Source organism: Schistocerca americana, chromosome X, assembly GCF_021461395.2.
Source record: "Schistocerca americana isolate TAMUIC-IGC-003095 chromosome X, iqSchAmer2.1, whole genome shotgun sequence".
Taxonomy (NCBI): Eukaryota; Metazoa; Arthropoda; class Insecta; order Orthoptera; family Acrididae; genus Schistocerca; species Schistocerca americana.
Genome location: NC_060130.1, coordinates 217,142,140 through 217,165,417, shown reverse-complemented (window position 1 = coordinate 217,165,417; position 23,278 = coordinate 217,142,140). Strand labels below are relative to the sequence as shown.

General features: G+C 41.3%; 1 protein-coding gene across 1 annotated transcript in view; it reads right to left on the bottom strand.

Annotated features, from left to right (window-relative positions):
* LOC124555926 (heat shock 70 kDa protein 14-like) overlaps window positions 1-23,278 on the bottom strand; it is a 141,187-nt gene that overhangs the window by 30,492 nt on the left and 87,417 nt on the right. The window contains exon 5 of the mRNA XM_047129980.1: window positions 14,546-14,707. Within this exon, the coding sequence (XP_046985936.1) occupies window positions 14,546-14,707 (162 nt within the window). The remainder of the gene's footprint in view (window positions 1-14,545; window positions 14,708-23,278) is intronic.

Here is a 23,278-nt window from a genome sequence, read left to right as displayed (position 1 = left end):
GGACAAAAGGGGACAAGAAAACCACAAAGACGCAAAAAACAGGTAGAAGATCTTAAATCAAAAAAGCACGTTACCATGGCTGGCTGACAATGAGGATAAAAAGGAAAAGCCAGCCACTCTGCAACACATTAAAACCCCCACCCTGAAAGCACGAGGGTGGAGGACACACAGGGATGAAGGACATGTGCTAAAACTTGGAGAAAATGATAAAACACACCCTCAAGAATAAAATGTAAAACTAAAGCTGCTGTTGAGGCATTATTGCCCAACACTGAAGGTAGGGTGCTGGGAAGGTTAAAAGTCCGCTGCAGAGCGGCGGAAAGTGAGCAGTCCGGCAAGAGATGGACGACTGTCATTCGTGAGCCACAGTGACACTGAGGTGGGTCATCACGAAGGAGGAGGTAACCATGAGACAGCCACGTATGGCCAATGCGGAGCCGACGGAGAAACACAGAGTCCCTGTGAGAGGCACGCACAGAGGTCTTCCACAAATTCGTAGTTTCCTTAAGGGCACGCACAGAAGTCTTCCACACATTCGTAGTTTCCTCAAGGGCACGCAGCTTGCTGTGCGTACTGAGGTTATGCCATTCTGTCTCCCAAAGCCACAAAACCTTGCGGCGTAATACTGAGCTCAGGTCAGTTTCAGAGAAGCCGATCTCCATAAGCGGTTTCTGCATAGCCCGTTTAGCCAACCTGTTGGCAAATTCATTGCCTGGGATTCCTACTTTACCTGGGGTCCAGACAAACACCACTGAATGACTGGACCATTCCAGGGCATAGACGGACTCCTGGATGGTCGCTACCAAAGGATGATGAGGATAGCACTGGTCAGTAGCTTGTAGGCTGCTCAAGGAATCAGTACACAGGATAAATGACTCACTTGGGCACGAGTGGATGTGCTCAAGAGCACGAGATATGGCTGCCAGCTCTGCAGTGAAAACACTGCAGCCATCACGCAAGGAATGCTGCTCTATATGTCCTCCGTGACCATAGGCAAAGCCAACATGACCATTAGCCATCGAGCCATCGGTGTAAACCACTTCGTGGCCCCGGTACGTGATGAGAATCGAAGCTGCAGCCTAGATGTACACGACTGAGGTGTTCGTGAATGAACATCAAGTGTAGGTGGTGAAGGCAACAACTGAAGTTCAGACAGAAGGGTTTGAACACGAACTGCAAGTGTAAGCCCTGACCTGGGCCGCCGATGCAGGAGATGAACCGCCACGGGCAGGAAAAGGAGACCGAAATTCAGATGCGCAAGAGAACTACAAACGTATGCAATGTAACTGGAGAGCAACTGTGCACGCCTAACCTGCAATGGAGGGACTCCGGCCTCCACCAGGACACTATTCACCAGACTCGTCCTACAAGCGTCTGTCACTAGGCAAACGCCACAGTGGTGCACTGGGTCGAGCAAACGCAATGCTGAGGGTGCAGCCGAACCATAAACCAGACTCCCATACTCAAGGCGGGATTGAACAAGGGCTCTGTAGAGCTGCAGCAGCGTACAGCGATCTGCACCCCAATTGGTGTTGCTCAGGCAGCGAAGGGCATTGAGGTGCTGCCAGCATTTCTGCTTAAGGTGACTGAGGTGAGAAAGCCAAGTCAATCGGGTGTCAAAACACAGTTCTAAGAATCGATATGTCTCCACTACAGTGAGTGGATCGACATTAAGGTAAAGTTCTGGTTCCACATGAACAATACGACACCAACAGAAGTGCATTATACACGACTTTGCGGCCAAAAACTGGAACCATGGGCTAGAGCCCATGACTGCACCTTGTGGATGGCGCCCTGTAGGCACCACTCAGCAACACCAATACTGGTGGAACAGTGTGAAATTCAGAAGTCGTCTGCATACAGAGACAGTGGGACGGATGGCCCTACAGCTGCTGCTACACCATTAATGGCAACTAAAAATAGAGATACACTCAATACGGAGCCCTGCGGGACCCCTCTCTCCTGGAAATGGGGCGAACTATGGGAGGCATCAACCTGGACACGGAAAGTATGAAGTGACAGGAAATTTTGGATAAAAAAAAACAGGAGTGGGCCTCTGAGACCACACTTGTATAATGTGGCAAGGATATGATGTTGCCAGGTGGTGTCATATGCTTTTTGTAAATCAAACAAGACGGCACCTAGGTGTTGGCATCTGGAAAAGGCTGTTCGGATGGCAGACTCTTGGGACACAAGATTATCAGTGTTAGAGCAACCCTGGCGGAAGCCGCCCTGGCATGGAGTCAGTAGACCACGTGACTGCAGGAGCCAACACAGCCACAGACACACCATACACTCCAGGAGCTTACAAAGAACATTGGTGAGGCTGATGGTCCGATAGCTATCCACTTCAAGCGGGTTTTTACCGAGTTTAAGCATCGGAATGATGGTGCTCTCCCACCACTGGGATGGAAAGACGAGACGCACCAGATCCGATTGAAGATGACAAGCAGATGTCACTTGTAGTCAGATGAGAGATGTTCAATCATCTGACCATGGATCTGATCTGGCTCAGGAGCTGTGTCAGGGCAATGTGCAAGGGCACTGAGGAGCTCCCACTATGTAAATGGGGCATTATAGGATTCACTGTGGGGTGTAGCGAACGAGAGGGCTTTCCTTTCCATCCACCGTTTAAGGGTGCAAAAGGGGGGGGGGGGGGGGGGGGGTTCGATTGCCGAAGCAGAGCCTCAAGCATAGTGCTCAGCAATCGCGTTAGCGCCGGTTGACAACACACCATTGATGTTAATGCCAGGGACACCTGTTGGGATCTGGTACAAAAAAGACGTCTGATCTTCGTCCAGACTTGGGAAAGTGACGTACAGCATCCAATGGATGAGACTTATCTCTCCCAACACTCCTCCATCCGTAATTTGATAATCTGGCGAACGCCGACAAGGAGCCGCTTAAAGGCTATGAGGTGATCCAGGGAAGGGTGCCACTTATGCTGCTGTAGAGCTCGCTGATGCTCCTTAATTGCCTCAGTGACTTCTGTCAACCACCAAGGGGGCATCTAAAAGAGCGAGGGATTGCATTTTCCTCTCCATTAACGACTGTTGTAGTCACCTGCTCAACCATCACACCCATGTTACCCTGTGGGGGAGAGTCAATGGTGCCCACAGAGGTTAAAGTTTCCCAGTCCACCTTGTTTAAAAACCCATCCGGATAAGTGACCGTTGGCCTGATGCCAGGGCAGTGACAGGAAGATGGGGAAGTGGTCACAACTGCACAGGTCGTCATGTGCTCTCCAGTGGATAGATGGGAGACGTCCTGGGCTGCAAATGGATAAATCAATGGCTGAGTATCTACCATGAGCCACAATAAAATGTGTGGTGGCCCCAGTATTTACGAGGAAGAGGTCGAACTCAGACAGTAAAGCTTCGACATCACTGCCTTGGCCACTAAGCACGGTGCCACCCCACAAGGGGTTATGGGTGTTAAAATATCCAAAAAGTAGGAAAGGTTTAGGGAGTTGATTAATCAGTGCAGCTAATACATTCAGGGGTATTGCACCATCTGGAGGAAGATATACATTGCAGACAGTTATTTCCTGTGTCGCCCTTATGCTGACGGCCACTGCTTAAAGAGGGGTTTGAAGGGGCACTGTTGCACTACAGACTGAGTTCAGGACATAAATGCAAACTCCAGCTGACACACTATTATAGTTGCTACGGTTCCTGTAATATCCCTTATAGCCATGGAGGGATGGGGTCCGCACTGCCGGGAACCAGGTTTCCTGGAGTGCAATGCAGATAGCAGGTGTCAAGCTTAACAGTTGCTGTAGCTCAGCCAGGTGGTGGAAAAAGTCACCGTGATTCCACTGAAGGATGACATCATGAGACTGGGAAATCAGTACCCAGAACAATCACCTCTGGCCGTTGTAACGGCCTTGATATGCCTGGGCATTAAGTCAAACAGAGCTTGGATGGTATGTACAGGTACAGCTGCCAATGCAGCTTCAACACAATACCACAGTTCATCAAGAGTAGTGACTGGTGTATTGTGACGAGCCAGTTGCTTGGCCACCATTGACCAGACGTTTTCAATTGATGAGAGATCTGGAGAATGTGCTGGCCAGGGCAGCAGTCAAACATTTTCTGTATCCAGAAAGGCCTGTACAGAACCTGCAACATGCGGTTGTGCATTATCCTGCTGAAATGTGGGGTTTTGCAGGGATCGAATGAAGGGTAGAGCCACGGGTCGTAACACATCTGATATGTAACGTCCACTGTTCAAAGTGCCGTCAATGCGAACAAGGTGCGACCGAGACGTGTAACCAATGGCAGCCCATACCATCACCCCGGATGATACGCCAGTATGGCGATGACGAATACACGCTTCCAATGTGCTTTCAGCGTGATGTCGCCAAACACGGATGCGACCATCATGATGCTGTAAACAGAACCTGAATTCATCGGATAAAATGATGTTTTGCGATTCGTGCACCAAGGTTTGTCGTTGAGTACACATTCGCAGGCGCTCCAGTCTGTGATGCAGCGTTAAGGGTAACCGCAGTCATGGTCTCCGAGCTGATAGTCCATGCTGCTGCAAACGTCATCGAACTGTTCATGCAGATGGTTGTTGTCTTGCAAACGTCCCCATCCGTTGACTCAGGGATCAAGACATGGCTGCATGATCCGTTACTGCCATGCAGATAAGATGCCTGTCTTCTCGATTGCTAGTGATACGAGGCCACTGGGATCCAGAACGGCGTTCCGTATTACACTCCTGAACCCACCGATTCCATATTCTGCTAACAGTCATTGGATCTCGACCAACGCGAGCAGCAATGTAGTAATACGATAAACTGCAAGCGCGATAGGCTACAATCCGACCTTTATCAAAGTCGGAAAAGTGATGGTACGCATTTCTCCTCCTTACACGAGGCATCACAACAACGTTTCACCAGGCAACGCCGGTCTACTGCTGTTTGTGTATGAGAAATTGGCTGGAAACTTTCCTCATGTCAGCATGATGTAGGTGTCACCACCGGCGCCAACCTTGTGTGAATGCTCTGAAAAGCTTATCATTTGCATATCACAGCACCTTCTTCTTCCTGTCAGTTGAATTTCGGGTCTGTAGCACGTCATCTTCGTGGTGTAGCAATTTTTATGGCCAGTAGTGTAGGTCCTCAGCAGATGCGAGCATCTCCACCTCATCCTCAGATGCAGACCTTGTAGGTAGCGGTGGTGTGGGTGCGACCACAATTTCCTTGGTCATAGAGGTCTTCTTTTTGGACTTTTCTCTCTGCTCCTTGGGTGTCTCTGGCTGAGAGGGTTTCACTAATTCAGTCTCCGGGACTCAGGATGATTGTGAAACCCTACAACCAGCTACTTTTGGGCACTTCGGCCACTGGCGGCATCATCTTTCCCACTAGCAGAAAGCTGGGAAGGGAGTGACCCAAGGGATCCCTTCCTGGCGAGAGGAGCCGAAGAAGACTTACACTTCTCCAGCTGAGAAGTGGGGCTGGTGCCCCCGATGGTTGGTGGGGCAGTGCTCCCGAGGTAGGCGATGCGGGAGCAACAGGAGGGAATTGCCCCCCCCCACCCCCACCCCCACCATCAAGGGGGCAGGTGTACCCTTCTGGCTCCAAGAGTCGAGTGGAATTCGTGGAACTGATGGAGCTACAACTGTTCTCATAGCGGCAGCATGTGAGGTGGTCATAGCCACAGGATATAGGCGCTCATATTTTCTCTTAGCCTCAGTCCAGGTCAGTTCAGTCCAGGGTCTTGTATTCCATAATTTTCCTCTCTTTCTGTAAAATCCTGCAGTCTGGCGAGCAAGGTGAATGATGCTCACCCCAATTGACACAGATGGGAGGCTGGGCACATGGAGTATTGGGATGTGATGGACATCCATAATCTCAACATGTGACGTTGGAAGTAGAGCGGGAAGACATATGGCCAAACTTCCAGCACTTAAAGCACCGCATCGTGACAGGGATATAGGGCTTTACATCACAGCGGTAGACCACCACCTTGACCTTCTCAGGCAATGTATCACCCTCGAAGGCCAAGATGAAGGCACCGGTGGCAACCTGATTATCCCTCAGACCCCGGAGGACATACCGGATGAAATGTACACCTCGCTGCTCTAAATTGGCGCACAGCTCATCTTCAGACAGTAAAAGAAGGCCTCTGTGGAATATAGTACCCTGCACCATATTTAAGCTCTTATGTGGTGTGATGGTAACAGAAACATCCCCCAACTTTTTACAAGTGAGTAAAGCCCATGACTGGGCAGAGGATGCTATTTTTATCAAGACTGACCCAGAACGCATTTTGTACAAGCGCTTCACCTCCCTAAACTTGTCCTGTAAATGCTCTACAAAAAACCGTGACTTCATCGAAACAAAGGAGTCCCCATCAGCTCTCATATGTACGAGGTACCGGGGTGAATAAGGTTCGCTGCCATCCTTAGCCTGGCATTCCCCATGGTGTGGCCTGGGAGGGGAATGATTTAGGGACAGAATTTCTTGCATTGTACTGAGACGTGGAACTCTTAGAGACTGCTGGTGGCTGATCACTGCCAAGTGATGATGTGGTACGCTTCATTGCGCATCATCTGCCCCGATGCCACCCACTCTGACCAGGGGTCCTCCCCACGGGCGCCACCCAGCCACAGCAAAGGCCACCTGGCACGATGGCCATTGCCGGGAGTCCTGATGCCCCAGGGTGACAGGCATATCCTTGGCATATGTTGGGAGTTAACAGCGCAGGCATCAGCAGAGCCATCCCCGTTTTGTCAGGGGGCTACAACCAACAGGGTACATGGTGGCCCCACCACAACGGACTGGCTGCCATGCTGGATATGAGGTGCAAAGAAGTCCATGGTCATCGTTGGTGCAGAAAGCGACACTGCACAGTGCATGGTGGAAAACACATCCAGGAAGGTTCCTTGCCCAAGAGATGGAGGATGAGCTGGACTGCAATGCAACGGCGAGGAAGTGGGCTAAAGATCTCTATAGACAATGGACAGGATAAACCGTGTAAGGCGCCCTTCCCCAATTGGCTCACTCTCTGGGAAAACTTTGAAAAATGGAGGTCAAACCCTACAGGAGACCACCCCATAGAGGCCGAAACGTATGAGACTCATTTTTGTCACCTCTTAGGACAGACAGGAATACCTCGGGCCTATTGTAATCCCTGGGCCCACAGGGGGGAGTGTGTGTAGTGATCGGCCACATATGGTAGGTCGATTAGAGTGCTAACTATCACTAGTAGCTGTTGTAACGTTCATACTCTAAGCAAAGACACATTTTTATCATAGCAGTTGATCAACACATTTCTTTATTCGTTTGAATTTTGTAAATGATAGAATGACAACGGAATAAGAGAGATAAGAATTGTTAGTGTAAAACTATGTGAATTGGTGTGATTTACATTTAATATTTTAAAAATTACGTTCAAATCCTCTGCTTGTAACTTCTTGTTATGCATATTAGAGTGCACAGGTAAAGGTGGCTGTCAGCAACAAATAAGACAAAGTAGATGAGTGTAGGCTTTCACAGAACACGAACGGGGGAAACTGGAGGACATTCAGATTTGCATGTTCAAGATGATACATGCAAATAAAGTACAGCTATTAAGAAATGGAAAATGAGACTAAAATCATAAAATATGGATTTATGTGAGGATTAATGGTGTGAGTGGTCATGAAAACAAATCTGTTATACAATAGAGAGACTTTCATTGACAAAGAAACCATGTGATCACAAGGTGTGTTAAGATACTACTAAAGTGCACTGCTATAAATTAACATTATATGCAGCAAGACTATTTTCTAATACTCTTAATATGCTCCTTGTTATTATTATGTATAAAACATTAACTCCAGAAGCTTACTCATGCAGAAATAATATATGAAAAGGAAGATTTGTTACATATATTAAGACAGAACACAAGTTCAAAAACATTAAGGCAAGTAGTTTTTGTAGTGATCAGCATACAGAGAAGTGTATCTGTGAATTATATAGATACCCACAAGGAAATTTTAAACTATTTATAAGGAATCTGGATTCCTTACTGTGCTATCTGTCAGGCAGCAGCAAGCAGTTAATGGTCTGTGGTGACTTCAATGCACATTTTCTAAAGGATCCTGATAGGAAAAATAGGGAACTTTATTTGGATCACACAATTTGATTCCAGTAATTAACTTTCCAACACAGATGGATAAAGACTGTAGGACCCTAATTAGTTTTAAAGCTCAAAGCCAGAAAAATACCGTTTACCCAGTAACAAATGCTCTCTCTGAACATGATGCACTGTTTGTTAGGATAAATTACCTAGTGCCTTACAGTATGGATACACTTAAGTGGAAATCAGAATAATTAATGCCTCCACAACAGATGTTTTTAAGAACAGCTTTCAAGAGATAACCCGAGATGAAATTTATGCTGAACCAAATGCTAAATTAAATTTTATCTATTCCATGATAAATTCATTTAATTATTTGAAAATACCTTTCCATATATGCTAATTAGAAAGAATATTAAATGGCCATATGAAAACCATGGATCACTACAGCGATTAAAATATCATCTTCAAGGAAAAGGAAAATGTACCCATTAGCAAGAACAAGTATTGATCCAGCTGTAGTTGCACACAACAAAACTACTCAAAATTACTAAGAAAAATTATTAAAAATTCAAGAACCCTTCACATCACGTCAGAAATCAGTAAGTCTGACAACAGACTTGGGGCTTTATGGAATGCAGTGAAACGAGAGACAGGACAACGAGGCACAGGATATCACCACTACTGAACTGAATGGCAGTGATGTAATGATGAGCCACAGGTAGTAAGTACATTTAATAATTGGTAGAAAGTATAGGGACAAACAGTTAAAGGGGAAAATCACAGCAGTGTGTTGAAACTCTCATAAAATTCAATTATATGAATGTATTACCAACTTCTCCTTCTGAAATTCAGAAAATTATCCATACTCTTGAAAATAAAAGCTCATCTGGTTTAGATAGTGTTTCCAATACAATATTATAAAGTTTTGTTCCAATATAAAAAGCATGGTCTTATCTGAAATATGTGATGTATCAGTAACATAACTCATTTTTCCAAAGAGACTGAAATATTCTGTTGTCAAGCCTCTCTTTAAGAAAGGTGATAAAAAGAGATGTCAGTTCAATAACTACCGACCAGCTTCACTGCTGACACCATTTTCCAAAATGTTTGAGAAAGTGATGTATTCTAGAATATTATCTCACCTTAGCAGCACTGATATTGTCAACGAACCACAGTTTGGGTTTCAGAAGAGTTGCTCTACTGAGAATGCCATTTACATATTCCCTTGCCAAATTTTACGAGCACTAAATAATAAAATAGCGCCGTCTGGTATTTTCTGCAACTTATCTAAGGCATCTGATTACGTGAATCGCAGCATTCTCTTAGATAAATTGAAGTTTGGTGGGATTGATGGTATAACCAACCAATCAATGCCATAGCTACACAAAAGACTGCAGAATGTTGTACTTAGTAAGTCTAGCAATATATTCCAGGGATTTAATTTTGCAACTCTTAAAACAGCTTAGTTCAGCTGCATTTGCACTTAGAATCATTGTAAATCTTGGGGAGACAAATCAGTAAGGTGACATATTTTGCATACTTTAATGCAATAATGTCATATGGAATAATGTCCTAGGGTAACTCATCTTTCTTTTGTAAGTCTTCGTTGCTCAAAAATGTGGGGCCAGAATATTATGTAATCTTCACTCATGATCATCTTGAAGACATTTGTTTAACTCTAGCAATACCAACACATTTTTCCCGACAGTTGCCCTAAAAAAAAATTTTTTAAACTGAAATATTCATTATTTGTTCTTTACTTGCATCAACAACATACTTTTTAAATACATACTAATATGTAAGTAGGGTCCAGAACCTGAAAATATCTTTTACCAAACTCTTAGTAATATCAACGCACTTTCAGTAATGTGGGCTATCAATGAGTGCTACTTTAAGCCCGGCATAAAAATAATTTAAGAAATGGAAATTTCATCAAGATTTTTATTTACAACATACTACTTAAATAGTTACTGATGTGCAAGTATGGACCTAAACCTGAAAATATTTAGTATGACATTCACTGGGAAAGTGACATCTAATCCTAAGATTTAAATTTTTGGGGTAAGTTTAACTGAAAATACAGAATCTGGTAGAAGAATTCATTAAAAATCTATAAATATTTCTTTTTTAATCTTAAAATATAAAGTAACTGACTAGATTACGATATTTTTATAAGGCGGACATTCCACCAGGACATGAGCAAATGTTTGCAAGGGAATGATACTGCCTACGGGTAAATTAAGAGGGATTTGGAAAAAAAGAGAAGCAGCTGTATGAATATCATGAGCTTAGATGGAGAACCAGTACCAAGCAAATGGGGGAAAGCAGAAATGTGGAAGAAATATATAGATGAGCTATACAAGGGAAATTAAGTTGAAGGCAATATTATAGAAAGGGGAAAAGGAAGTAGATGAAGATGAGATGGGAGCTATGATACTGCAAGAGTAATTTGACCTAGGACCAAAAGATCTATGCCAAAACAAGGCCCCTGAGGTACATTTTTATCAGTAACATCTGCTGATGTCCTTTTGAGAACCAGTCATGACAAAACTACGCACCCTGGTGTGCAAAATATATGAGACAACAGGCAAAATACCTTCAGACTTCAAGAAGAATAACTAATTCCAATTCCAAAGGAAGCAGTTGCTGACAGGTGTGACTATTACCAAAATATCAGTATAGTAATTCACGGTTGCGAAATACTGAAATTATTTACAAAAGGGAAAAACTGGTAGAAGCCAACACCAGGAAAGATTAATAGCAATTATAAGGGTTGAAGGGCATGAAAGGGAAGAAGTGATTGAGAAGGGAAAGAGACAGGGCTCTAGCCTATCCTTGGTGTTATTCAACTGGTACAATGAGCAAGCAGTGAAGGAAACCAAAGAAAAACTTAGAAATAGTGTTTACGGGTAATCATGCACAGGGCTCAAGTTTATGTCACACACTGTCCGTTTTGCTATCAAGATATAATTCCACTGTTTATGCCCTGGTTCCTTCTATCTTTAAATTTATATTTATCAACATTTACTTAGCAAATATTTGGTTACGTATCCAGTTATTTTCTGAGATAATATTTCCCATCATTTCAAAATGGTAAGGATCTGTAACAAGAGTTATGCTATCTTGGTTGATTAAATTGCCTTCCCAGTCTCTCATACATGCTTCTCTTTTCTGGGCACAAGCAACCCATTCTAATGAATTTGTTGTACCAGTGCTAAATGGCCTTCCTTGTTGGTGGCTTCTTACCATACTTGGTTCTAAGCATCCATTGAACAGCTGTAGCACACTCGTTTTTGTCAAACTCCAACACACAGAAAACCTGCCACATTTGCGACTAGCCCTGACTATCGGCAAATTACCAAACTACATGGTATACATGGAAAAAAACCTACAGGGTTTCTCTTCAAGACGACATGTATGATATCTGTACAATGTTTGGTTCTTACGCAATAAATAATTGAAAGTATTCCCGGACTTTATGTACACCCTGTATTAAAGCTACACAGTTTTTCTCCATTACATTATAATACATTTCACCATATAAATGCAACCTTGCATGGGTTTGCAATACTAGCATTGGCAACTGCTATAGCCAATTTTCTGATCACATCCTAGTAATTAACAGTAAACCTCAGTGAAGATTCTTTAAAGAATCTAACACTCATGTATGAAACAGTTTCAGACTGTATGATTGCTCTACAAACGAGTTAATGTGTTAAATATATTTGACATTAAACATGTAAGTGAGAAAAGTTTAGAAAAGATTTGAAATTACGTGTAAAGTTAGTTGGAAGTTGCTAAGTGCTCTCATTCTCAAATTCTGGGTGAATATAGCCTGGACAACTTGCACGCCCTGAGTTACGCTGCCTCAAGATACGTACATCATTTCTAACTATAAGACTTATTACTGTGCCCGACTTTTAACATAAGATTTATACCTCTTAACGAGTAAATTATGACAATTTTAATGTTTTAAATTTGGCCAATAATTAAATGATATACTGAAATTCAAATTTTTGTTGCCCTTGGAAGCCATCAGATAGGCAATCTGTAACTGGAATCATGAACCATATGCCAAACAGTGGGTTAGATGTTTAGTAACACAGTTTACACAACAAACGTAAGTTACTGTTCTTAATATTACTTTGTGGAGTGTAGCCATGTATGGAAGTGAAACGTGGACGATAAATAGTTCAGACAAGAAGAGAATAGAAGCTTTCGAAATGTGGTGCTACAGAAGAATGCTGAAGATTAGATGGGTAGATCACATATCTAAAGAGGAGGTATTGAATAGAATTGGGGAGAAGAGGAGCTTGTGGCACAACTTGACTAAAAGAAGGGATCAATTGGTAGGACATGTTCTGAGACATCGAGGGATCACCAATTTAGTATTGGAGGGCAGTGTGGAGGGTAAAAATCGTAGAGGGGGGACCAAGAGATGAATACACTTAACAGATTCAGAAGGATGTAGGCTGCAGTAGGTACTGGGAGATTAAGAAGCTTGCACAGGATAGAGTAGCATGGAGAGCTGCATCAAACCAGTCTCAGGACTGAAGACCACAACAACAACAACAACAATATTACTGTATTTCATACACCACTGGCAGTCTTCTGTAGTGTTTGGAAAAGAATTAACAGTAAAATGTTATATTTTCAAAGGAGACAGGTGCATTTTGCACATATTGTCAAAACGACCAACTACTAGGAGCGGGACAACAATCATCACTACACATAATACAAAGTGTGATAAAAAAAGTAATGGGAATTTTTTTTATTTCGTGGGCTTCATACATCTGATCTTCAATTTCTTTCCTTTTTTTCTCTTGTTGATACACATGTTCCTGATACATGTTTGGGATTTTCAGCTGTTTTAAATATTTATTTTATTGTTCACAGTCAAAAAGGTTATACGTGTTTTCAGAGTCCCTGGAAAATGTTTTACTTTCGAAAAAGGTGGATCAAAGAATTTACACTAAATTTTAAACAATGGAAACTCCAGGCAGGAATATCCAACATAGGAAAAGATAGACTGCTACTTACTGTTAGTTGCAGACAGGCACAATTAAAAGATGCTTACAAATACGCTTTCAGCAACAGCCTTCATTGCAAAAAGAGACACACACTCCATTCATTCACACAAGCAAGCACACCTCATGAACTACTGACCGCCAACTCTGGCAGCTGGGGTCAGACCTAAGATGCTGGAGTTGGTGGTCATGTGTGCGTGAGGTGTGCTTGCTTGCGTGAATGAATGGTGTGTGTTTCTATTTTTCCAATGAAGGCCATTGCTAAAATATTGAAAAATTGAAAATTTGAAATACTGACTGTGGCTTTTGGCAACTCTACTATGAGTAAGACAAGAATTTATGAGGGGTATGAACATTCCAAAGAGGGTTGAGAAGACAAAGACAGTAACCGTTCTGGATGCCCTAGCACATCATTACTTATAAAGTGGAAGTAGTAAAGAAAATGGCTCTGGAAAACCACCAAATTACCATCAGAGATGTTGCTGATAATGTCAGCATATCCTTTGGCTCACGCCAAGCTATTTTTATTTTTTTTTTTTTTTTGGGTGTTTTGGGAATTAAACGTGAACCAGCAGCAAAGTTTGCTCCAAAATCGTGGAATTTTGACCAAAAACGTCGCCACCTAGACTTCACTCAGGAATTGCTGAACAAAGTTGACAACAATCCAGAACTTCTAAATAAGATTAAAACAGGTGACAAAACATGGGTATACGGGTATGACACCAACACCAAGGCCCAATCGTCCCAATGGAAACTGCCTGAAGAGCCAGGACTGAAAAAAATTCAACAAATTCGATCACATGCCAAGGTTCTTCTCACTGTTTTCTTCAATGACAATTGGATAGTGCATCAAGAGTTCTTGTCTTATGGTTGTACAGCCAATAAGGAACACTACCTGTAAGTTAAGTGCTGTTTGCGTGAAGCAGTCCTAAAAAAAAAAAAAACCTGCCAGAACTGTGGCAAAACTACTCGTGGAAATTGCACCACGATAATGCTCCCGTTCACATCTCAATGCTTGATCATGATTTTTTGGCAAAAGCCAAAAACGTTATGTCGCCTCAGCCACCATACTCACCAAACATGGCCAAATGCAACTTCTTCCTATACCTGAGGTCGATGAGAACAATGAGAGAATGTTGTTTTGCCACCACTGATGAGATAAAAACAGAATCACTGAAGGAGCTGAACATCATAACGAAAAGTGAATTTCAGAAGCACTTCCAAGATTGGAAAAAGTGCTGGCGTAAGTGTATCATATCTGAGGGGGATTACTTTGAAGCGGAAAAGGCTGATGATTATGAATAAACAAAGATTCTTTTAGGAAAATAAAAATTTCGATTACTTTTGGATCACAAATCATACATAGGGTAATTATCAACAATATTACAATAACACAGTGTCAAGAAGAGAGACATCTTGTAATAACAGACCAATTGAACTCACTCGTGAAATATTTCGGCGAAAAAGTTGGCCAGTATCTCTGTGAACTTGTCCCCTCCGAAGTTTGCTTTATACACATGGCCTTTCACTGTGTACATTCCTGCACAGCACAATACAACTGTAACATCCATTGTAGCTCCCCCCAGGCGATAAACGAGGCACATCCTGCAGGAGGTATGTAATCATTACTCACAAATTATTTATAAATACAAATTATATAATTACAAACAATGTTATACTAAACAATGATTACTCAATTTCTGGATTAAAAAAAAACACAAAAAAATTAAACCCAGTAATTATTTACAAGAACTGACTAATTTATATATGGGAGTATACAGGTTTGATTCCACATCCTACCATGCAAATTAAGGATTACACAAAATAACAAGAAGAATACATAAATTTTCTCACATGACATCTGTCCTCTAGGTTCTTGAAAGATGCTGTCACCATTAAAACAACATATTTCATTATAACACAGTTCAAGCAGAAACAATAACACATGCACATATTTCTGTATGTGGTTTCTTTATTTTATCAGATAAAAAGGAAGAAATATAAAAGTTTAACATTTTGTCAACCCAGAACATTAGTAACAGAACATTAGCTCATCAGGAGATGTGAAGGACATGGCACTGGAATCAAATTATTATTGCATTTCTTTGAAGAGAGAAGAGGAAATCACAGAAAACTTAAATTAAAATGGCCAGGTGGAGATTTGAACCTCACTCATCTTGAAAGTGAGTTCCGATTTTGGTTTGTTATATCAACTCAATTTGAATAAATTTAAGAGAGTCATTTGATGATTACATTTCAATTATGTACCTTTTTGCAGCTCTCTCTCTCTCTCTCTCTCTCTCTCTCTCTCTCTCTCTCTCTCTCTCTCTCTCTCTCTCAATCAAAGTCTGAAGTATCCATATACCTCACCACCATAAACACACTGAACAATGGATGCCCATACAGGACATGGGGATTTGCACCTAAATTATATTAGTATTTTTTCACACTGCTATGTAGGTTTAAGATCATTATCAAGATCTATAACATCTACCACAGTCTCTGCAAACACACTTTGGTTTACATAGATAACATAACCAAATATCTGCATTTTACAGTTCTGAAAAATTACACCCTGTTACTGAATTTTCCTTAGCATAAAATGCAAAAGAGACAGAGCCTCAGAATGTAGAACAGCTGTACAGCCGGTACTAGACTGTCTGTGATTCTAAACTGTTACTTCCGGAGCCAACTAAACCAAATAACCAGAAATGAAAGAAGTCATCACCAGCCAATGGCACTGCCCGATAACTATGACCTGCTGCCTTTTCAGGGATTGGGATTCTGTTGTATAGGGGTAATTATAAGGAATGTTACTTACAACCAGTGAGGTGCCAGTATTGTAATTTGGCTCGGAATGACTTCCTATGCATGTGAGTGGTGCCAGCTGTGTGCAGCACAAGACGAAGCAATGGCCACAAAGTGCATCAGTGTTCTGAATAACACTGGGCTATTATCCTTCATAAGGAATAGTGTAGTTTGTTCTTGTAACCGTGTCTGTGTGTATTGTGGTTGATGCTTTCATTAGAGTGGTGTGTTAAGAGTTCGCACAAATGCCAAAAACAGAAACAATGACAATCCAGGAAATGGATGAACTCTTGGCAAGGCAGTTTGCCGAGCTAAAGGAGATAAATGAAGCTTTGCAAAGAGAGGGAGACTTTTAATAGCGAGAATGAGCATAAACAAGTGGATGTAGTGGAAGCAAAAGCTTTGGTTAGTTCACCTATCCCTTCTGTGGATCCTGTCACAGCTAATCTAGCAACTCCTTTCTCGGGTAGGGCAACCGAGGATGTCTCAGTGTTCAGTGATGACCTGGAAGCTGCCACTAGGTTGGGCAGTTGGTCAGACAAGACATCCTTGGATGTGTCTAAATTACAGTTGGTTGTGATGCAAGCAGCATACATCAGTACCATCAAGTGCTGGATAAAGCACAGACATTTAAGCAGCTTAAGAAGGCCCACTAACCACGTTATCGCCGAAGCAGAATATCGCAAAGTTTTTTTAGAGAACAGCTTAATGGGTTGTCTCAAAAGTGAAGCGAGTTGGTAGAGGCATTCATAGGCAGAAGTAGGAAAATCAATGCTAACTTGTACGAGCTTACACAGAAAGTAGAAGCAGACAGAATTACTCCACAAGAAGAGAACAGGAATCAGATGTGTTTTTAAGAGGACTTCCAGCAGACATGTCAAGGAGGGCGACAATGGAAAACCCGAAGGATTTTGGTGCCACCATTATGGCTGCTAAGCAAGTGGAAGAGATCAATATTGTGGCCTGAGGACAAGATAAGGGTTGTGTGTTTCCTTTTCTACACAAAGGTGAAATGCTACAGCTGTGGACATATGGACCATGTTAAAAAGCAATGCAGAAAACTTCAGTGTTACAAATGTGGGTGGGTACTGACCTTCAGATGATGCGTGTTGCAGAGGTACTGGAATGCAATAACAAGATGGACATGTTGCACTATATTGTGCACTGAAGCCTGGTACATGTGAAGGAAATAGATGGGGATTGTATGGTTTTGGAAAGTGTGGATGATTTTAGCTCTGATAAGTTGACCTTATAGATTGCAAACTTGGAGATCATGGACGAGTATAATCTGGGTAGGTCGTGTGAGGACCTTTGCCACAACCAGACCATCAACACAATTGCATTATGCGAGAAGGTAAAACAATTTGGAGGGAAGAGATAAGTCAACAATGACAGTCTTGTTAATATGATTTGTCAACCTGTTCAATCCTGGTCAATCATTACCTGCAATACTGGTAACTCGCCATACCATACCAACGGTTAACAATGCTCTAGTGTATAAGAAGCCGTACAGGATACCTAGGCACCTATAACCTATACTGGAAGAATTTATTGATCAACTGCTGGCTGAGGGCAATACTGAATCAAGTTACAGTCCATGGGCAGCTACCATTGTAACAGTCCTGAAAAAAATCATAGAATGGAACAAGAAAGCATAGATTTTGCTGCATGAGCGGTGATGGACAGACATCCTGTACTAAATATAATGGAGATTAGAGAGAACTTAAGTCAATGTAAATACTTCACAATGTGTATGAGGAGTGGTTATCACTGTTGGAAGTGGTTCTGGAAGAGCGGCCAAAGACCACATTTACTGTCCCTTGGAGTCACTATCAATATTTTAGGGTGCCATTTGGTCTGAAGAATGTGCCAGCTATCTCGGAGGCTATTAGTATCCGACGGAGTGCTCAGAGGATTAAAATCAAGACTGTTTTTTATCTCAACAACATAATTGCATTTTCTAAGGATATGGAAGAGCACATGCAATGATCAGAGGAATTCTTTAAGAGGCTAAATCCAGCACAGTTAACACTCTGTAATGAGAGGAAGATGTGAAAATTGACGCACGCCTAACTTCTGCAGAATGTGCTTTCTTACCACCACAAACTACATAGCAATTTCAATCATTTTTATGGTTCTGTAATTACTAATGGGAATTCATTGAAGAGTTTGCCGAAATTGCTAAGCTATTGAATCATTTGTTGAAAAAAGGTGTGGAATTTCCATAGTCAACTTTTAGACAGCATTTGAAAAATTGAAGGGAGCATTGACAACAAACCTGGTACTGATATTCCCAAACTATGAGGGACAATTTATTCTGTCATGTTTCACTAGGCATTGCCTCCACCTCAGAAGGTATGGGAAGGGGAAGCTGGCAAAGCTTGTAGACGACAGTGTAGTGGGTGTTGGTAGGATCACTCATGGAAAAATTCCATGTAGTAGTTGATGTTGAAGCTGCACCTATTTTAGAGTGAAGACAGCTGATATGTATACCTGCTAAAAGGAAGTCCCTCTAACTAAAGGCTTGTATTCAGAGGAAGTCATGTTTCCAAGAAGAGAAGGAATTAGCATATTTCATCAAAATATAAAAGGTATTAGAGATAAAGTTAGTGAACTGCTTACAGATGTGATTCTGGAATTATTGGTATATTGGAGTACCACATCATAATTTGACAATTCAGGGGCTTCCTTTACCAGGATACAGATTAGCTGGCTGTTTTTCAAGGAGTTCTTTGTGGGGTGGGGAAGTTGCTTCTTGTTGTTGTGGTCTTCAGTCCTGACACTGGTTTGATGCAGCTCTCCATGCCACTCTATCCTGTGCAAGCTTCTTCATCTCCCAGTACCTACTGCAACCTACATCCTTGTCAATCTGCTTAGTGTATTCATCTCTTGGTCTCCCTCTACGATTTTTACCCTCCACGCTGCCCTCCAATACTAAATTGGTGATCCCTTGATGCCTAAGAACATGTCCTACCAACCGATCCCTTCTTCTAGTCAAGTTGTGCCACAAACTGCTCTTCTCCCCAATCCTATTCAACACCTCCTCATTAGTTATGTGATCTACCCATCTAATCATAAGCATTCTTCTGTAGCACCACATTTCGAACGCTTCTATTCTCTTCTTGTCTAAACTATTTATTGTCCATGTTTCACTTCCATACATGGCTACACTCCACACAAATACTTTCAGAAACGACTTCCTGACACTTAAATCTATACTCGATGTTAACAAATTTCTCTTCTTCAGAAATGCATTCCTTGCCACTGCTAGTCTACATTTTATATCCTCTCTACTTCGACCATCATCAGTTATTTTGCTCCCCAAATAGCAAAACTCCTTTACTACTTTAAGCGTCTCATTTCCTAATGTAATACCCTCAGCATCACCCAACTTAATTCGACAACATTCCATTATCCTCATTTTGCTTTTGTTGATATTCATCTTATATCCTCCTTTCAAGACACTATCCATTCCGTTCAACTGCTCTTCCAAGTCCTTTGCTGTCTGTGACAGAATTACAATGTAATCGGCAAGCCTCAAAGTTTTTATTACTTCTCCATGTATTTTAACACCTACTCCAAATTTTTCTTTTGTTTCCTTCATTGCTTCCTCAACATACAGATTGAATAACATCGGGGAGAGGCTACAACCCTGTCTCACTCCTTTCCCAACCACTGCTTCCCTTTCATGCCCCTCAACTCTTATAACTGCCATCTGGTTTCTGTACAAATTGAGAATAGCCATTCGCTCCCTAAATTTTACCCCCGCCACCTTTAAAATTTGAAAGAGAGTATTCCAGTCAACATTGTCAAAAGCTTTCTCTAAGTCTACAAATGCTAGAAATGTAGGTTTGCCTTTCCTTAATCTTTCTTCTAAGATAAGTCGTAGGGTCAGTATTGCCTCACGTGTTCCAATATTTCTACGGAATCCAAACTGATCTTCCCCTAGGTCGGCTTCTACTAGATTTTTCATTCGTCTGTAAAGAATTCGCATTAGTATTTTGCAACCGTGACTTATTAAACTGATAGTTCGGTAATTTTCACATCTGTCAACACCTGCTTTCTTTGGGATTGGAATTATTATATTCTTCTTGAAGTCTGAGGATATTTCGCCTGTCTCATACATCTTGCTCACCAGATGGTAGAGTTTTGTCAGGACTGACTCTCCCAAGGCCGTCAGTAGTTCTAATGGAATGTTATCCACTCCCGGGGCCTTGTTTCGACTTAGGTCTTTCAGTGCTCTGTCCAACTCTTTATGCAGTATCAGATCTCCCATTTGATCTTCATCTACATCCTCTTCCATTTCCATAATATTATCCTCAAGTACATCGCCCTTGTATAGACCTTCTATATACTCCTTCCACCTTTCTGCTTTCCCTTCTTTGCTTAGAACTGGGTTTCCATCTGAGCTCTTAATATTCATACAAGTGGTTCTCTTTTCTCCGAAGGTCTCTTTAATTTTCCTGTAGGCAGTATCTATCTTACCCCTAGTGAGATAAGCCTCTACATCCTTACATTTATCCTCTAGCCACCCCTGCTTAGCCATTTTGCACTTCCTGTCGATCTCATTTTTGAGACGTTTGTATTCCTTTTTGCCTGCTTCATTTACTGCATGTTTGTATTTTCTCCTCTCATCAATTAAATTCAATATTTCTTCTGTTACCCAAGGACTTCTACTAGCCCTCGTCTTTTTACCTACTTGATCCTTTGCTGCCTTCACTACTTCATCCCTCAAAGCTACCCATTCTTCTTCTACTGTATTTCTTTCCCCCATTCCTACCATTTGTTCTCTTACGCTCTCCCTGAAACTCTGTACAACCTCTGGTTTAGTCAGTTTATCCAGGTCCCATCTCCTTAAATTCTCACCTTTTTGCAGTTTCTTCAGTTTTAATCTACAGTTCATAACCAATAGATTGTGGTCAGAGCCCACATCTGCCCCTGGAAATGTCTTACAATTTAAAACCTGGTTCCTAAATCTCTGTCTTACCATTATATAATCTATCTGAAATCTGTCAGTTTCTCCAGGCTTCTTCCATGTATACGACCTTCTTTTATGATTCTTGAACCAAGTGTTAGCTATGATTAAGTTGTGCTCTGTGCAAAATTCTACCAGGCGGCTTCCTCTTTCATTTCTTAGCACCAATCCATGTTTACCTACTACGTTTCCTTCTCTCCCTTTTCCTACTACCGAATTCCAGTCACCCATGACTATTAAATTTTCGTCTCCCTTCACTATCTGAATAATTTCTTTTATTTCGTCATACATTTCTTAAATTTCTTCGTCATCTGCAGAGCTAGCTGGCATATAAACTTGTACTACTGTAGTAGGCATGTATTTTAAATTAACTAAGGCATTTGATTGTGTAGATCACAAAATACTGCTCCAGAAGTTGGACCATTACGGAATACGGGGAGTAGCTCACAACTGGTTCACCTCTTATTTTAGCAATAGACAGCAAGAGGTTATTATTCACAATGTTGAGAATGGCTGTGATGTGGGGGTCTCAGTGGGGTACAGTCAAGTGGGGGCAGACCCAGGGATCAGTGTTGGTGCCACTCCTGTTCCTTATTTATATAAATGACATGCCCTCTAGTATTACGGGTAACTAAAATATTTCTGTTTGCTGATGACACTAGCTTGGTAGTAAAGGATGTTGTGTCCAACATTGGCTTGGTTTCAAATAGTGCAGTTCATGACCTAAGTTCATGGCTTGTAGAAAATAAATTAACTCCAAATCACAGTAAGACTCAGTTTTTACAGTTTCTAACACACAATTCAACAAAACCTGACATTTTAATTTCACAGAGTGGGCATATTTAGTGAAACTGAACAGTTAAAATTTCTAGGTACTCAGATAGATAGTAAACTGTCGTGGGAAGCCCACATTTAAGATCTTGTTCAAAGACTTAATGATGCCATTTTTACTATTGGAACAATATCTGAAGCGAGCGATCATTCGACACAAAAATTAGTCTACTTTGCTTATTTTTATTTGCTTGTATCATATGGTGGTATATTTTGGGGTAAGTTCTTGTTGTATTGTAGATTGCATTTACTTAAATTTATGGATTGACTTTTTTTGGGTTCATATACATTTTATTTTCATCTATTATTACTTTTATGTTGTAATTTCATGTACTGACATGTTCCATGACCTGGGAGATTCTCTCCTCAATTTGGTCCTATGGAACTTGACATGTAAATAAAATAAAATTAATTTGAATGTTGATCTTTGTGCATCATTATCTGACAGGCCATTACTAAATTTGATCACAATGTGCTTCTCAATTTGAAGACAAGCTATTGAAAACAATACGTATGATCCTGCGACTATTTCCCCACGCTCTAGTTGGAAAGTGTGACATCTTTATCAGATTGGAAGTTTATTAATGTTATTTTTGCTGTAAATTAGTCAAAAATATAATATTGAAATCTTGACCAAATTAATTTGATGTGTATCTTATAAACTGAGATTGACAAAGTCCTAAGTCTGGAAAGTAAAGTCATCTCACCGAACTGAGAGGTGAAGTGAAAACTATACTGAAAAATAACCCATCTTTAATCCAGTTTCTAAAAATATGGATTGTACCTAGTAAGATGTCCTAGGTCTTTGAGGCATGTGGTTTACAATATATCATGTGAGTTTGGTGTGAATTATTACAACAGTGTAATCACATTATTAATGAACAGTGCAAGAAACACTCCAAAATGTATAACTAAGACGTTGTGAGAAACCATTCATTGCAAAGCAAGGTGTTACCAACACACACAAATTATTATTTGACAACGCTGAAATCCTGGCACACACCTTGTGTTACTGGGATTCATTTATCAAGAAAGCAGTGGAGATTCAACATGGAGGAAAGATCTAGAAAACAATATAAACTCCATACTAATGCGAGTGGCTGATCTGTTTCCTTATCATTGTTGTGGTATTATTGGTAAAGCGAGCATAAGCATGAGCATGAGCAGTGCTAAAGAAAGCATGAGAGCTTTAAATCTGACAGATATGTGTTGACTAGAGTTTGTTTACATCTTACAGCTTGTCATACCGAGGTATTAAGGAGACATTTTGGGAACTTGCTTACCTGTGTTACCTGTTTTGGTGAATTTCAGTAGTTGTTTCTGTTCGAGTGAGTGTATGTTCAGTGAATTCTGGAAGTAGTCAAAGTTACAGGTTTTTAGTTATCCCAAGATAGATACCAGAGACTTTATGCTCATTTCATTAATAATGTATCAAGTTACCTCTTCATTTTAATATTTGGTGGCTAAAATCTGCTTCATTTTAAATTATCAAGACTTTTTATTAAAAAAAAAATTTACACGGACTTGATCAAATCTGGTAGACGTAATATTACTGAATATAT